The sequence below is a fragment of the Cetorhinus maximus genome, chromosome 7, assembly GCF_964194155.1.
Source record: "Cetorhinus maximus chromosome 7, sCetMax3.hap1.1, whole genome shotgun sequence".
Lineage (NCBI taxonomy): Eukaryota > Metazoa > Chordata > Chondrichthyes > Lamniformes > Cetorhinidae > Cetorhinus > Cetorhinus maximus.
The window spans coordinates 65674553-65692653 of record NC_135885.1 but is presented as its reverse complement, the minus strand read 5'-3'; the positions used below and the strand labels follow the sequence as shown (position 1 = coordinate 65692653).

Here is an 18101-nt window from a genome sequence, read left to right as displayed (position 1 = left end):
CAGCAGTGTGACCACCTCACTGAACATGCTGTCCACGATAATCTCACCATCGCAGATGCTCCACGGTGAATCCACCCGCAGCTCCAGCTCCGAAATGCAGTTAGCCAGTAGCTGCAGCTGGACACACTTCCTGCACACATGGTCGCCAGGGATACTGAAAGTGTCCATGACTTCCCACATAACGCAGGAGGAGCATATCATGGGTGCGAGCTCTGCTGCCATGACTTCCCTGTAGATTAAGCTCATTAGTTACTCTCGTTAAAGAATACTAATTATGCTAGGGGCCTTATTCCACTCCAAATGCTCCCACTACAGTCCAAAGTCCTCACCTTATTTTGTTTAAGTTAATGGACTGAAGTAGTTTAATTAGTAGAGAAAGTAGTAGTAGAAGTACTCACCTGACCCTACTTACCAATCAGCTGCCTCCCCTGTGTCGCGTCACTTTTTGAATCGTGATGTCCTCGCGCTGCTTTCAGCCCCGAGTCTCCCCGGAACTCTCGCTCTGTCCTCGTGCCGCTTTCAGCCCCGAGTCTCCCCGGAACTCTCGCTCTGTCCTCGTGCCGCTTTCAGCCCCGAGTCTCCCCGGAACTCTCGCTCTATCCTCGCGCTGCTTTCAGCCCCGAGTCTCCCCGGAACTCTCGCTCTGTCCTCGCGCCGCTTTCAGCCCCGAGTCTCCCCGGAACTCTCGCTCTGTCCTCGCGCCGCTTTCAGCCCCGAGTCTCCCCGGAACTCTCGCTCTGTCCTCGCGCCGCTTTCAGCCCCGAGTCTCCCCGGAACTCTCGTTCTGTCCTCGCGCCGCTTTCAGCCCCGAGTCTCCCCGGAACGCTCGCTCTGTCCTCGCGCCGCTTTCAGCCCCGAGTCTCCCCGGAACTCTCGCTCTGTCCTCGTGCCGCTTTCAGCCCCGAGTCTCCCCGGAACTCTCGCTCTGTCCTCGCGCTGCTTTCAGCCCCGAGTCCAGCTCCCACTTTTTCTAAATCACTGCCCTGACTCTCAGCTCCCGCTCTTTTTAAATCTCCGCTCTCTCAGCTCCCGCTCTTTTTAAATCTCCGCTCTCTCAGCTCCCACTCTTTTTAAACCTTACTAAAGCTGCCGCTCCTCTTGCACTGCCTCCCGGTCCCGTTCAGGTCTCGAACCTGGTTTTCCTTAGACTTTAAAATCGCCGCTCCTCTTGCACTGCCTCCTGGTCCCACTCTGGGGGACCACCAGCTGTTTTATCTGCTCCGCCGCTCTCGCGCTGTTTTTATGTGAGGTCATTGAACTTCTTACGGTACTGCACCCAGGTCGTTGATGCTTAATTTCTGGCATTGAGCTCCATGATTCTGAGTTCCTACTGCCTTTTGACCATCTGTCTGGAGAGCCTCCTAGCCCCCAATGGATACAGGACATCTCCTTTCCACCTCCTCCACCAGTATAACATCATAGCCTTGGAACTTGCTCAGCCCGATGTTGTGCCATTCTTCAATGTTTTCCAGGTCAGATTCACTGCTGACACCACTGCCTGCACCTGCTCATACAACAGTGCACCCAACCCCTTCAAAAATTTTAAATTAGCTTTAAACAGTGTAGGTTAGCTCTAAACAGTGTAAGTTAGCTTTAAGTGGTGCTAGGTGTTCACATTTTGCTCCCCTCCAGGCAACCAGCAGCGAGGTTACTGCTGACTAGACTTTCGTATAATTCAGATGAGCAGAATGTAGGAAGTTGGCATGCTGCCTGCTTTGCAAGCAAGAGATAATCACACATTGCGATCCATGTATCCATTTTTGTTAGCTATCCAATTTAGCACCAGCTTTTCTTTATTTAATGTATTGTTAATGAGCAAGAAATATTCAGCGCTCAAAATATTTGTTTTGATAAATTACTTTCTGGGCTGAACTTTGCATCATTGGCAAGGGTGTCCGAACAATAAAATTATAGGTAGGAGGTGACAAAATTTTCTTTGGTAGACAACATGGCAGAGATATTGGAGCTGACAGTTTTGGAAAGTTAGTGAACTCAAATGGTAACAATCTATAAAAATAACTAGTTTGAGTAGAAATTTGCTGATGTGATTTTGCATTAATAGAAAACTATATTGAAGATTTCTTCATTTTTTAGACACCATTTCGTAGACGAACTAATGGATGAAGATGACAAGGACAAGGCAAAGAGGTGAGATTTTGCATGGCCGTTAACGGAATATAGTGAAAATAAATTTTCATTTCAATCTGTTTTGCTTCAAATTTGAATTGTAGCATGTTTTGTGTGCATGTTTTTCTTTTCTCCTGTCTTTCCTGGTCATGTGAAGTTAATTTAGAAAATCTATTTGAATAGGTGACTAAATCAGGGAATTTAGTGACAGAATCATTTATTGCAGTCTTTCCAAAGAAGAAATAGTACTTAGCAATCAGTAGAAAAATTAACTAATGCCTTGCATTTATTTAGCTCCTTTCATGACCTCAGGATGTCCCAACACACTTTACAGCCAATGAAGAACCTTTGAAGTGTTGTCACTGTTGCAATATAGAAAACACAGCAATCTCCCGTAAACAGTGATGTCACAATGACCAGATAAACTGTTTTATTGATGTTGATTGAGGGATTAAATATTGATGAGGGCATCAGGGTTAGCTTCCATGTTCTTTTTTCAAAATACTGCCATAGGATGGGACTTTTCACATCTACCTGAGAGAGCAGATGGAGCTGAAAGATGACACCTCTGACAGTGCAGAACTCCCTCTGTGTGCCATCATAGATTTTTAGGTCAGATCAGCGGGTCCTGCTGTGTTCAGGACAAACACACCCACATGCAGCATGACTAGTGGTCCTTAAATTAGTTAATGTTGGGAATCTGTTTCCAAGATGAATGGGAAGCTGTCCTCCTTGGTAAAGAACACATTTCTGATTTTTCCAGTTGGTACACAAAAGTCATCATTCTCTATGGAGAAAGCAATGCATGATCATTGTACTGATGGTAAATGAGGCTCAAGAATTGACAATTCCAGTGTTCAGGGTTGAAGCTGAACCCTAGTCTGATTGGTAAAAGCTATTCGCTTGACTTTCTATCATATACTGGAAACAGATATCCTACAAGTCAAGGGTGACACCAACATTTTAAAAGACTTGTGAAAGCAGGGGCTGGTACTGTTTACATAGGTGTCTTTTTATTCATTTAGCTTGCGTCCTGGTTGATGTCAGATTGTATTTTGTTATATTTTAATTTAGGGCTTCACGTAACAAGTCTGAGAAAAAAAGACGTGATCAGTTCAATGTCCTCATCAAAGAACTCAGTGTCATGCTTCCGGGCAGTATCCGGAAGCTGGACAAATCTACTGTGTTGCAGAAGACGATTGACTTTTTACAAAAACACAACGGTAAGATAAAGCTGATCTAACCCAAAAGCTGAGGTTAACATTTTGAAGTCACCCCTCTTCTCAACTTTTCTTGGTTAATTGGGTAAAAACACCATGTGCAAGGTACACAACCGTGCAGCCTAGAAGTGATCAAAGTTCGATTCCTGTTCTGAACTGCTGATCTCTATAATGCAGTAGTTTGTGTGGCTATAGTTTGCTTCATCATCATCAAGAAAGAGAGAAATCAGCATAATACTGTAGATTATATTTCATTTGGACTTAGCATGAAACAGTCATCTGATAGGAAAATGTATTGAGGTTGTAGGATGAAGGTTCATACCTACAATTCCTCAGACCAATTGTTGTCAGTTGTGGCCATCCCAAAAAGATGAAGATTCTGAGCAAAGTGAAGCCCTACAGGGATTGAATATCTAATTTCAGTCCTGTGTGATTATTGTGTATTGCCTATGAAAAAGAGCATTAGCAAAGGCTTTGCAGGAGGTTCTTTGAGATGGGGAATCTTAGAGCCTATTGAGCAAAGTCTAAAGCAAAGGGAAAGAATATACGTTTAAAAGTGAAATTGAAGGAGAGGAAAATATTGGTCTGGAGTTTCTGTTCGACTACGCTTTTTTTTGGTGCAATTCACCTGATGCTGGCAAAGCCAGGACAAAAGATCGCAGAATTTTAAGTGCAAATTTTGATCTACACAAATTGAGTTTCTGCAATCTTTTGTGCTAATTTTAAAAACATTGTGCTGGAAATAGATTCTGAACTCAAAACTGGTCTCACCACAGGATGAATGAATCACCATTGGGAATTCCTAATTGTGCTTGTTTGAAGGCCTTAAGGTACAGGGGCATTAATAGGTACATTTTAAAGTTTTTGATGATTTTTTTTAAAAAAAAAAGATTAAGGAACTGACCACTCTACCCCAATCTAACTTGAAAATTGTTAATTTTTTTAAATTTGTTTTTAATAATGTAAAATCAGGTTACTCACAGGTGGTAGATTGTGATTTTAAATGCTGATTTTTTGGTGGTAACTCAATTTCAATTACATTAACCAATGCGTACAAAGTTTGTATTTTTTAAATTACTTTTTAGGGCACTGCTAAATTGCACTAGCTCATGGCATATTTTGCAAATGAGTTTTAGTGGAAACTTGGGGAAAAATAACTTTCCAAAACGGGAGCAATGTGCACCAGAATTGCCGATTGCACCCATAGTGGAAACTCTACCACATTATATTTATCAATCTGTAAATATATGCTTTTATTCTCCTTTTACAACAATTTTTAAGTATTCACAAAATGTTTCTGTATCTAAATTGTGCAAGTTAGGTAACTCTTAAGGGACTACTATGATTTTTATTAATGCAAGTATAAACAATGTAGGTGGGAAGGGCATTGGTAGACATTTTTAGATTTCAGTTATAACCTGAGCACACTGTACATCAATGTAATTCATACAGTGAATGTTACAGACCAACAAGAAATAGTCAACTGGTAATGTAACTAACTGAATGCGAAGAACCCATAAACTAGTAGCACTTTACTTCCGTATAGGGTACAATTATCTGTAAAGACTGTTTATGTTATTGTTGGCATGAGTATCAGATTTTTGGTTTCTCAGGGAATTGAGGAATATGGGAAGCAGGTGGGAAATTGGAGTTAAAGCCCAACAGCAACCGTGATCACATTGAATGGCAAAGCAAGCTCGACAGGCTGTATAGTCTTCTCCTGTTCTTGTTTCTTATGTTCTTATGTGTGGCAATAATAAAATAGATGTTTACTTTCAAAAAAGGGAGAGTCTCGAGGAATATTTAAATAAATTCTATGCTATGCCTCATTTTTATGTTATCTGTCCTTTAACACTGAGTTCATGCTTAATATGAGGATATGATGTGATTTTTTTTTTTAAACTGCATTGTGTATGCTGCATAATATCTTGTTATAATATGTTTAAAATTTTAATATGCAAATAATACACTGGACCAGTGTCAATGTAACTGTCACAGTAAAATACTAAAGCTGAACATATTGCTTTTTAGAAACTTCAGCACAGAAGGAGACAAATATAATCCAGCATAATTGGAAGCCTTCATTTCTGAACAATGAGGAATTTACACAACTGATGTTAGAGGTGACTAATAAAAATGTGCTGCAAGAATTGCATCCTGATGCCTTGCTTCATGCGTTTTAATTGAACATTTGATTGAAGTATTTAAGGGTGCGTTTAATTACAAATATATCATTCGTGTGAAATCTTCTCAGTTTTGCACAGATGTGCAGTGTAATTAAGGTGTCAAGACCACAACTGATTCCTACAATTCCCCATCTGCTTTTTTCTGGTGTCAGGTCAGACCTGACACTAGATTGAAGCTGCATTCACAAGATAACTGCAATTTCCTACCACTCAATGAGTTGATGCATGTTTGTACTCTAATGCCCTGTACCACTGTAAAAAATAAACTGTCAAGAATAGAATGCATTGTGCATTTGATTTGGAGTAAGGCAATCAGTTTACAACATGTCAAATTGTACAACAATGCATAATATAAATTATAATACAGACAAAACAGAACCATCTACACTCACACCTATAAACTTACTTTACAATAAATCACAATAATATGAAAATTATTATAGTTTTGTGACAAACTGGTGAGGGCTGAAGCCAAGGGGGATCTCCTCTGGATTAATCATCTAGACCGCGGGTGCAGCCTTTCCTGACCGTGACACTGTAATTGGTGCACGGAAGTCTCTGGCTCTGATACCCCTCTTAACCTGCCGCCGAGAAGCTGCCCTGGTTGAGCTGGTGGCCTCTGCACACAGCAGGATGTGACAAAATACTGGAATCAATGCAAACAGACCCTAATTAGGGCCTTAATCACTTTAAATGGCTGCCCGCTTCCCTAGCCAATCTGCCTCCTGCCCACCCCTGAGAAACTTCCCCAGCAGTGGGAATGCATCGCAGAGCTGTCCCAACAGGGTTCCCATTTATTTTCCCAGCCCTCCCCACCCCCAGCCCACCCCACCTCTGGCTTGTCCCTATTTTCCCTGTGCCCCTCCACCCTCCACCACCATCCCTGCCCCAACCAGCTCCAATCCAGCTTCTACAAGGCCACCTATTCCACCCCCACCCTCAACAGCTCAACCCCATTTCCACAGGACTACAAAAATCCAGCCTTACATTACTACTCAATGTGATTTGTTGGAAAACATCAACTGCTAATGTTTTTTTTCCATTCTGTGCAGGCATTAGATGGCTTCATCATAGCTGTAACAACAGATGGAAATATCATTTATGTTTCTGATAGCATTACACCTCTACTTGGACATTTACCTGTGAGTAAAGTATTATAAAATTATCATTTTCTCTTAAACACAAGTAAATTTGTTACTTGCTTTGGTGATCTTATTGAACATAAGATTCTGAAGGGGCTTGGCAGGGTATATGTTGAGAGGATGTTTCCCCTCGTGGGGGAATCTAGAACTGGGGTCACAGTTTCAAAATATGGGGTCTCCCATTTGAGATGGAGACAAAGAGGATTTTTTTTTCTCTGAGGATCATTAGTGTTTGGAATTCTCTTCCCCAGTGTGCAGTGGAGGCTGGTCATCAAGTATATTCAAAGCTGAGTTAAACAGTGTCGAGAGTCATTGGTGGGGTGGGGTGTGGTTAGGCAGGAAAGTGGAGTTAAGGGCAAAATTAGATCTGTTACAATCTTATTGAATGATGGAACAGGCTCAAGGGGCCGAATGGCCTACTTCTGCTCCTATTTCTTATGTTCTTATGTAACTACTGAAAGAGTCTCTGCCCCTAATTCAAAGTTCAAAAAAAAGTTTTAACACTTGTCGTGCTCCATTTTAAAAATACACCAGATTAACAATTTAAGGGGAAAAAACTGAGAATATTTCATTTTTATTTGACATTAGATTTCAAATGTAGAAATATACTCAGCAAAGTATGTTTTTCAGTTTATCAAAAATCCTTTATCAGTGTTCAGAACACGTGCAATTGCTATCACTCAACATTTAACAATATCATTGTTGGTAAGTGTTACAAAATAAAACAAATTCACAGCATTCTTAACAAATTCACAAGGTGCCTTTCTAAAAAGACTTGGGACAGAAATGCTGCAATTTTCCATTTGCTTTTGTAAACTAAATTCTGCTTTTAAAATTGAACATAGTCTTGACTTATTTTACTTATCAGATTCCAGACTTAGGAGTACAGGAACATACGGAGCAGGAGTAGACCATTCAGCTCCTTGAGTCTGCTGCGTCATTCAGTGAGATAATGGCTGATCTGCAGCTCGGCTCCATTTACACATTTAGCCTTTGCTACATATCACTTGACACCCTTACTTAACACAAGTCTACCATACCCAGTTTTGAAAGCTCAAGTTATTCTAGCATTCATAGTCTTTTGAGGGAGAGAGTTCCAGATTTTTATTACCCTATGTGTGAAAAAGAACTTCTGAATTTTGCTCCTGAATAGCCTAGCTCTAATTTTAATATTGTGTGCCCTCATTCTTCATTTCCTACCAAAGGAAATAGCTTCTCTGCATCTACCCTAACAAATTCTTTTTGACGTTTTAAATGCCTCAATCAGGTCATCCCTCAATGCAAGCCAGGTTTATATGTCCTGTTTGACCCTCTAAGCCCAAGTACTGTTGAATTTGCACTACAGCACCTTCCAAAACCAATGTACCCTTGCTGAGGCGTGGTGTCTGAAACTGAACGCAGTACTCCACAGGGGTTCTGGCCAAGGTTCAATACAACTGAGGCTTCCTCTCTTTTGTATTCCAGTGCCCTCCAACACTTGTGCCTGTACATTGATTTTTCAGTTTCTCACAAAGGATTGTAATATTCTGATCCGTAAAATGTGTAAATATAATCTCACGATTTACCTTGTTAAAGCAAATGTATAGCTTTTCCAAACTATCCATTATCCCTTTGATCACTGAATGTTTAAAAGGTTGTCATTTTTTTCCTTTATAGCATTGCTGTCAATTTCTTGACTATTAAAGTATAAAGTTATATATTCATAAAATATTTCAAATTCCACTTATCCTGGATTCAACTTTATAGTTTTCAAAACATAGAATGTAGATGTTTAACGCAATATCACATTCAACAAACGAGGTCAAGCTACCATAACAGTGTTCTCAGAGTGATTTTTCAACCAGTAGTATTATTGTACCAAAATTGACTGTGTCTTTTCTTCTCTTTTTTCTAGTCTGATGTTATTGATCAGAATTTATTAAACTTCCTCCCAGAACAGGAGCATGGAGAAATATTTAAATTGCTGTCCTCTCATACATTAGTGACAGACTCTGTGTTGCCAGACTATTTAAACTGTGAGTTTCCTTATACATAAAAGATTATGTAACCTATTATTTTAGTATTTGATCCCTTCAACAATGACTTACGTTTGTATAGCATTCCCTAAATTAAACCCCAAAGTGAAGACGAGTACAGCAAGTAGAAGAAGGAAGTTGAGAGGGAGAGTAAAGGCCCTGTTGAAAAGATGATAATTTAGGTGGCTTTTGAAAGCACAAAGGTGAAGTGGTTTTGGGAGGGAATTCCAGAAAGCAATGGAATGGTGACTGAGTAAGTAAAAGATCATCTTTATAATCGAGTGGAAAAACAGAATGAACAATAATGCAGAGGCGGAGAAGTGAAGGGAATAAGATGGGGCATATGGCTGAAGAATGTCACTGAAATAGAATGAGGAAGATTGTGAAGAGATTTGAAGATGAGGATATTGAAATCCATTTTTGTGGTACAGGTATCTAGTGCAGTGTGCTAAAGATTAGGGTGGAAGATTTTGCAATAGAGCACAGCACCATTCTAGACTATCTGGGGTTTGTAAAGTCTGGAAGTGAGAATAGCCTCTTCATGGTATGAATATATCAAGTAAGATTTTAACCGCAGTGGAGGAGAAAGAAGAATTTAAGGAAATAGTATCACAGAGATGAAAGAAAATGTTTGACAGTAACTGGATGAGAAGTAAAATCTCAGCTCAGGGTCAAGCAAGGTGTCAAAGTTGAATACCACTAATTCTGAGTGAGCTGACAGCAAAGTGCCTGCAGGGGGTTAATGGAATTGGGGATAGGGTCATACTGCTGCTGTCAGGAACCAAAGATAACGGTTTCACTTTTGTTGAAATTGAACTGAAGGAAATTTAAACTCAGCCAGTGCTTGATTTTTTTTTACAGGATCGATTAGCAATAGCATTGGAGTTGGCAGTGTCCACAAAGTGGTAGAATTGTGAGTTACAGGTATATATGTGGAAAGCAATCCCTGTGCTTGTCAATTATGACATCCGTAGATAACTCCTTTGGGCAGAATTTTCTGCCTGTCGGGGGGGTTGTGTAGGCATATTTGCGGGCAGACGGGTTCCCAATCGGCGCCCCCGGTCAGGGGCACGCCGCCATTTTACATGGGCGGGCCAGTTAAGGCCCGCCCAGCTTGACATCCGCTCTGAAGCATTGTGCGCTCCCTGCGTAGGCGGTGGGGGATTCCCTGAGCAGGTCTGTGCACTCTTTCACGCCCATAGATCTCCCTGAGGCAAAGTGCTGCCTCAGGGAGATGGCTTCAATTTTAAAAACTGTGCTGAACGGAGAAGAAAAAAATTATTGATATGTCCCCTCATTCGACACTGTCACATGAGCTGAAACAAGTCAATTACTTGAATGTTAAAACAAAGTTCTGCAAAGTGGTCGCCCAGTTTACAAAGAAGTTTACGAAGGAGAGACCAAACGTAAACTGGGCGACCGCTTTGCAGAACACCTGCGGTCTGTCCGCAAGAAAGACCCAAACCTCCCTGTCGCTTGCCATTTTAACACTCCACCCTGCTCTCTTGCCCACATGTCTGTCCTTGGCTTGCTGCATTGTTCCAGTGAAGCCCAACGCAACTGGAGGAATAGCACCTCATCTTCTGACTAGGCACTTTACAGCCTTCCGGACTGAATATTGAATTCAACAACTTAAGATCTTGAACTCCCTCCTCCATCCCCACCCCCTTTCCGTTTCTTCCCCCTCCCTTTTATTTTTTCCAATAATTTATATAGATTTTTCTTTTCCCACCTATTTCCATTATTTTTAAATCTATACCTTTAATGCCCTGTCAGTCTTTCCACCCCACCCCCACTAGAGCTGTACCTTGAGTGTCCTGCATCCATTCTTAATTAGCACATTCGTTTAGATAATATCACCACCTTCAACATCTCTTTGTTCCTTTGTCTGTGACATCATTTGATTATCTGCTCCTATCACTGCTTGCTTGTCCCTACAACCACCCCCCCCCCCTCAACTTCTCTCCCCCCCACCTTAAACCAGCTTATATTTCACCCCTCTCCTAATATTACTCAGTTCTGTTGAAGGGTCATGAGGACTCAAAACGTCAACTGTTTTCTTCTCCGCCGATGCTGCCAGACCTGCTGAGTTTTTCCAGGTAATTCTGTTTTTGTTTTCAATTAGGTAATTAACAGGCCTTAATAGGTCTTTGACAGTTCAGTAGGTGCTCAGCCAAACTGAAAATCTAAATGACGAGGGGTGACGTTGGGACGCACGCCCAATGTCACCCCGCGCTATTCTACGCATCAGCATGTTGGTCCTGCCCCGGCACGCCGACCGGGAAATTCTGCCCATATACGATGAATAGGGGGTAAACTATGAGCAGAATTTCCCGGTTGGCATGCAGGGACAGGACCTGCATGCCAACGCGTAAAATGTGTGTAAAATTCAGGGTGACGTCGGGCATGTGTCTCGATGTTACCCCGTATCATTTAGATTTTCAGTTCTGTCAAAGGCCTACTAAGGCCTGTTAACTACCTAATTGAGGTCTTTGCCAGGGCTGCCCATCCAACTTTATGGTTGGCTTGCAGGCCGGGAGCTGAGGTGGGCTTCTGAAAAAGCATGAAACCTCATCCACGGGCGGGATGAGGTTTCATGAGAGTTTCAAAATTGTTTATTAAGTTTGAACATCCAAGTAATTGACATGTCCCAGCTCATGTGACAGTGTCACATGAGGGGACATGTCAATAATTTTTTTCTTCTCCGCTCAGCACAGTTTTAAAAGTTGAAACAATCTCCCTGAGGCAGCACATGCACAAAAGAGCGCACAGAGCTGCTCAGGGAATTCCACCCCCCACCACCCCGCACACACAGGGAGCGCACAGCGCTTCAGGGCAGCCGGCACTCTGGGCCGGCCTTAATTGGCCCGCCCATATAAAATGGCGGCACGTCACCAACTGGGGGCACCGATCAGGAACCCGCCCGCCCGCAAACACGCCCACATAACCCCCCCCTGACAGGCAAAAATTCTGTCTTGTGTTTTGGGGCCTTGGGAGTGTCAAAGGTGACTAAAGGCATAGGAGGAAGTACTGAAGACCTTAGGAACTGATATTCCTCCTGTGGGTTGGAGAGAGGAAAAGGGAGGTAGATCTCCACCCACCATGGATTTCCAGGACTTCCATCAAGAAGTAAACTTGGGTCTATAGCTATAATAATATTGAGACAGGATGGGGCCTCCAGCCTCAATTCATTGTGCTTGTATACCTAGGGTTTCCTGTCTGTATTGACACCCGGAGAAGCTGGCAGTGGCACTCAGTCCTGGACCCTCCTCAGGAGGCAGCTGTTTGAAGGGGACAGGCAGCAAGGCAAAGAAGGGCAAACCAAATGAGTGACCAAGTGTGTTTCTTAACAACCCATTTGATTTTCAGGCTGGGACGCCTGCTGATTGCTGTTCTTCTAAGTGTCAGTCACCAACCCAATAGTAGCAGCATCGTCACTGAGTCAAAGACTGTGGGTTCAAGTCCCACTCCAGAGACTTGAATCTAGGTTAACATTTCAGTGTGATATAGAGGAGTGCTGCTTTGTCAATTATTTATTGCAATACATTATTGATGACAGATTTGCAGTTTGTTTTTCACCCTACATTTTTCAAATAGCCCCTTTTCCTGCAGAATCATAGAATGGTTACAGCACAGAAGGAGGCCATTCGGCCCATCGGGTCTGTGCTGGCTGTCTGCAGGAGCAATTCACCTAGTACCATACCCCCGCCTTCTCCCTGTAGACCTGCACATTTTTCCTTTTCAGATAATAATCCAATTCCCACTTGAAAGCCTTGATTGAGCCTGCTTCCACCACACTCTCAAGCAGCGTATACCAGATCCCAACCAAAAATGTTTTTCCTCATGTTGCCATTGCTTCTTTTGCAAATTACCTTAAATCTGTGCCCTCTGGTTCTCCATCCTTCCACCCATGGGAACAATTTTCCCCTATCTACTCTGTCCAGAATCATCATGATTTTGAATACCTGCATCGGATCTCTCAATCTTCTGTTCTGCAAGGAGAACATTCCCAACTTCTCCAATCTATTGTGTAACTGAAGTTCCTCATTCCTGGAACCATTCTTGTGTATCTGATCTGCACCATCTCTAATGTCCTCACATCCTTCCTAAAGTATGATACCCAGAACTGGACACAATACTCCAATTGAGGCCAAACCAGTTTTTTATACAGGTTTACCATAACTTTCAGGAGTTTGCCAACATCGGATGCCCATTTCTCCAGGTTTTCCAATGTTGCGCTAAAACTAGTTCTTCGACAAATTGTGAATGGAAGCTGATATTCTGCCTCTTAAATTTGTTTCCTGAACTGCTAGCTTGCCTTTCTGTAGTCCATTCCCAATTGATCTAAGCTTACCTTGGCAGTGCAGCAACTGCACAAGAGTGGGACTCCAAGATGCCAGTAGTGAAGGACATGGACCCTGACTCAAATCAATGATGAAGGGGTTTATTAAATAGTTAGAGGAGACTTCCAGTTGCCGTTTGCAAAACTGCAAAAGGCAGCCTCCTGCTCTGATGGGTGGTAACAAAATCCAAAGATCACTGAAAAAAAATGTTGGCCTATTTCCCTGAAGGGAAAGCTTTATTCTCAGAATAAAAAGCTCAGAAGAGTCATAAAACTCAACTGCCCACTCTTCCCCGACCGAAATTTAGGCTGCGTGATACATGGGATGGAAACCTGGCGAGTCCACAGTCTGTCATAACTTGCAGCAGCCCCATGGTTGAGCTGTCCAAAAATATTGTGCCCTGGCTCGCCAACAGTAATTTCAGGACCTATGTATGGAAAGAAAGAGCATGAACTTATGTGACTTTGATTTAAGCAAGAATGTAACATTTTTGTTTAAAGCTGAGAACTCCTTTGAGTTTTCTTGTCATCTGCTGCGAGGGACATTGGACCCAAAGGAGCCTCCTACCTATGAATATCTAAGATTTGTGGGAAATTTCCAGTCTCATGATGGTGGTGAGTGTTGAGATTTAGTTACGATCCATTATATGAGACTAAATGTTTAAAGATTAGTTTGCAAAACACACATTGTACTTTGCATAAGAACACAAAAAGTCGAAAAGTAAATGGCTTAAAAGGTGGGGCTGAAGAGGAAAGGAATAATTAAATCACTAAGCCAAATCATTTCTTTAACAAATGCCTCCATTCGAGGAATTATCAGAATGAGCATAATTAATTTTAACACAAAAGCAAAACCAAAGGCTGAAATAAAAATAGAAAATGCTGGAAGTACTCAAAAGGCAAAACAGCATCTGTGGAGAGAGAAATAGAGTTAATGGCCGCGACTTTAAAGTCACTCAAAACCCATTCACTTACGTAGAGTTCAAGTTGAGCCCAGTCTTTCAACTCATTGGAACAAGTTAAGAGGTGCAATAAGTTTTGAGCAAGTATAGAGGCCAGGAAGGAGGAAAGGCAGAAGAATAAAAGGGAAGATCACTGATTGAGGGAAGGAAGGAGAGACTAAATAACAAAACAGATGATGGTGCAAGGCAAAAAGAGATGGTAATGGGACAAGTAAAGAAACAAAAGATGGGTCTAGATGAGGTGTAAATGGGATTAGCGGATCATCACCAACTGGTGTCTGAAAAATTGGGGACATAGGTTATGGAATTGTTGAATTCAGTGTTGGATCCCAAAGGCTTTGAAATGCCAAATTGAAAGAAAAGGTGGTGTACCTTGAGTTTACATTGAACTTAATTAGAGCAGTGTGGAAGGCTGAAGAAATCAGAGGCAAGGAGTGGAGTGCAGAATTAGCACTATATGCCAAACAACCTTGCCATGCTTGGACTGAATGGAGATATTTCACAAAGCAATCTGCATATAATCACCCCAAAGCAGAGAAGATTATATCATGAGCAGCGAATGTAGTATACTAAATTGAAAAAAGAACACGTAAATCATGTTTCACCTAGAAGGAGTGTTTGAGCCTCGGATGGGAAGAGGTAAAAGAGCAGGTCTTGTATCTCAGTACTTTCACAGGAAGGTGCCATGGGATAGGGAGGGGATGTTGGATGAGGATCCGGGGAACACTATTGTGTTTCTGGGAGGGACAGGTAGGGGTGAGGCCAGAACTGCAGGAAATAGGACGGGCATGGTCAACTACAGTGTAGGGGAATCTTTGGTTGAGGAAAAAGGAATATTCAAAACACTTATGGCAGGTGGCATCATCAGAATAGAGGAGACTGAGATAGAGAAACTGGGAGAATCGAACAGAGTCCTTACAGGAAACATGGTGGGAGGAAGTGCAGTCAAGGTAGCTGTGGGAGTCAGTGGGCTTATAGTGGATATCGATTGATAGCCTATCTCCAGCAATGGAGATAAAGAACTTGAGGAAGGGAAGGGAAGGCTCTGAAATTGACCATTTGAAGGCAAGAGAAGGGTGAAAATAGGAAGCAAAGTTGATTAATTATGCAGTTTGTGGCAAGAGCACAAGACAGGGATCTCCCCATTGGGGAGGCTGTGGCATAGAGGTATTGTCACTAGACTAGTATTCTAGCAACCCAGGGTAATGCTCTGTATACCCAGGTTCAAATCCTACCACGGTAGATGGTGAAATTTGAATTCAATAAAAATCTGGAATTAAAAGTCTGGTGATGACTTGCAAAACCATTGCTGATTGTTGTAAAAACCCATCTGGTTCAGTAATGTAATTTAGGGAAGAAAATCACCCATCCTTACCTGGTCTGGCATACATATGACTCCAGACCCACAGCAATGTGGTTGACTCTTAAATGCCCTCTGAACAAGGGCAATTAGGGATGTGTAATAAATGCTGACCTAGCCAGAGATGACCGCATCCTATGAACGAATAAAAAAATGTCACTGATACAGTCATCAATGTGTTTTTTATTAATTCACAGGATGTGGGCTTCGCTGGCCGGGCCAGCATTTGTTGCCCATCCCTAGTTGCCCTTGAGAAGGTGGCGGTGAGCTGCCTTCTTGAACCGCTGCAGTCCATGTGGTGTAGGTACACCCACAGTGCTGTTAGGAAGGGAGTTCCAGGATTTTGACCCAGCGACAGTGAAGGAGCGGCAATATATTTCCAAATCAGGATGGTGAGTGACTTGGAGGGGAACTTCCAGGTGGTAGTCTTCCCATCTATCTGCTGCCCTTGTCCTTCTAGATGGTAGTGGTTGTGGGTTTGGAAGATGTTATCCACGGAGCCTTGGTGAATTGCTGCAGTGCATCTTGTAGATGGTACACACTGCTACTATTGTGCATCTGTGATGAAGGGAGTGAATGTTTGTGGAAGGGGTGGCAATCAAGCCGACTGCTTTGTCAAACTCCTGGAGTGATGTGGGAGCTGTATTCATCCAGGCAAGTGGGGAGTATTCCATCACACTCCTGACTTGTGCTTTGTAAATGGTGGACAGGCTTTGGGGAGTCAGGAGGTGAGTTATTCGTCGGACGATTCCTAGACTCTGACCTGCTCTTGTAGCTACAGTATTTATATGGGTAGTCCAGTTCAGTTTCTGGTCAATGGTAATCCCCAGGATGTTGGATAGTGGGGGACTCAGTGTTGGTGATGCCATTGAATATTAAGGGGCAATGGTTGGGTTCTCTCTTGTTGGAGATGGTCATTGCCTGACACTTGTGTGGCACAAATGTTACTTGCTCAAGCCTGGATATTAACCAGGTCTTGCTGCATTTGGACATGGACCTCTTCAGTGCCTGAGGAGTCACGAATGGTGCTGATACATTGTGCAATCATCAGCGAACATCCCCATTTATGACTTTATGATTGAAGGAAGGTCATTGATAAAGCAGCTGAAGATGGTTGGGTCGAGGACATTACCCCAAGGAACTCCTGCAGTGATGTCCTAGAGCTGAGATGACTGACCTCCAATAACCACAACTATCTTCCTTTGTGTTAGGAATGACATCAACCAGCGAAGAGTTTTGCCCCTGATTCCCATTGAATCCATTTTTGCTAGGGCTCCTTGATGCCACATTCGGTCAAATACTGCCTTTGGTGTCAAGGGCAGTCACTCTCACCTCACCTCGGGAGTTCAGCTCTTTTGTCCATGTTTGAACCAAGGCTGTAATGAGGTCAGGAGCTGAGTGGTCCTGGCGGAACCCAAACAGCGCCAGTGAGCAGGTTGTTGCTAAGCAAATGCCGCTTGATAGCACTGTTGTTGACCCCTTCCATTACTTTACTGATGATGGAGAGTAGACTGATGGGGCAGTAATTGGCGGGTTGGATTTGTCCTGCTTTTTGTGTACAGGACATACCTGGGCAATTTTCCACATAGGCGTGTAGATGCCAGTGTTGTAGCTGTACGGGAACAGCTTGGCTAGGGGTGCGGCAAGTTCTGGAGCACAAGTCTTCAACACTATTGCCAGAATATTGTCAGGGCCCATAGCCTTTGCAGTATCAAGTGCCTTCAGTTTCTTGATATCGCATGGAGTGAATCAAATTGGCTGAAGACTGGCATCTGTGATGCTGAGGATCTCCGGAGGAGGCCGAGATGGGATCATCTACTCGACAGTTCTGGCTGAAGATAGTGGCAAATACTTCAGCCTTATCTTTTGCACTGATGTACTGGGCTCCCCCACCATTGAGGATAGGGGTATTTATGGAGCCGCCTCCTCCAGTGAGTTGTTTACTTGTCCACCAGCATTCACGATTGGATGCGGCAGAACTGCAGAGCTTTGATCTGAACCGTTGGTTGTGGGATTACTTAGTTCAGTCTATCACTTGCTGCTTATGCTGTTTGGCACGCAAGTAGCCCTGTGTTGTAGCTTCACCAGGTTGACACCTCATTTTTAGGTATGCCTGATGCTGCTCTTGGCATGGCCTCCTGCACTCTTCATTGAACCAGGGTTGATCCCCTGGCTTGATGGTAAAGGTAGAGTGGGGGATATGCCGGGCCACGAGGTTACAGATTGCGTTCGAATACAGTTCTGCTGCTGCTGATTGCCCACAGTGCCTCATGAATGCCCAGACTTGAGTTGCTAGATGTGTTTGAAATCTATCCCATTTAGCACGGTGGTAGTGCCACATAACAGGGTGGAAGTTATCCTCAATGTGAAGGCGGGACTTCGTCTCCAAAAGGACTGTGCAGTGGTCACTCCTACCGATATTGTCATGGACAGATGCATCTGCAACAGGCAGGTTGGTGAGGATGGGGTCAAGAATGTTTTTCCCTCTTGTTGGTAGGAAGAAGAGGTGAGGGAGGGAATATGAGAAGGACTGGAACAAAGAACATTTCACATATCCCACAAAAAGGCAGGCATAGCTGGGATTCATATGGATTCCCATAGCAACACCATTTATTTAGAGGAAGTGAGTGGTGTGAAAAGAGAAGTTGTTCAGTGTGAAAACAAGTTCGGCCAGGCAGAGGTAGCAGTGGATAGTGGTTGGCCCTCGGTTTATGGAGGAAGCAGAGGGCTCTCAGGCCATCCAGCTG

The 18101-nt window shown here is 43.0% G+C and overlaps 1 protein-coding gene across 4 annotated transcripts in view; it reads left to right on the top strand.

Annotated features, from left to right (window-relative positions):
- The window catches only part of LOC144682849 (neuronal PAS domain-containing protein 2-like), a 212620-nt gene that overhangs the window by 91869 nt on the left and 102650 nt on the right, over positions 1-18101 (top strand). For all 4 annotated transcript variants that reach the window (XM_078545639.1, XM_078545641.1, XM_078545642.1 and 1 more), the window contains 6 exons: positions 2095-2148; positions 3202-3350; positions 5379-5470; positions 6586-6675; positions 8570-8690; positions 13534-13647. In XM_078545639.1, the coding sequence (XP_078401765.1) occupies positions 2095-2148; positions 3202-3350; positions 5379-5470; positions 6586-6675; positions 8570-8690; positions 13534-13647 (620 nt within the window). The remainder of the gene's footprint in view (positions 1-2094; positions 2149-3201; positions 3351-5378; positions 5471-6585; positions 6676-8569; positions 8691-13533; positions 13648-18101) is intronic.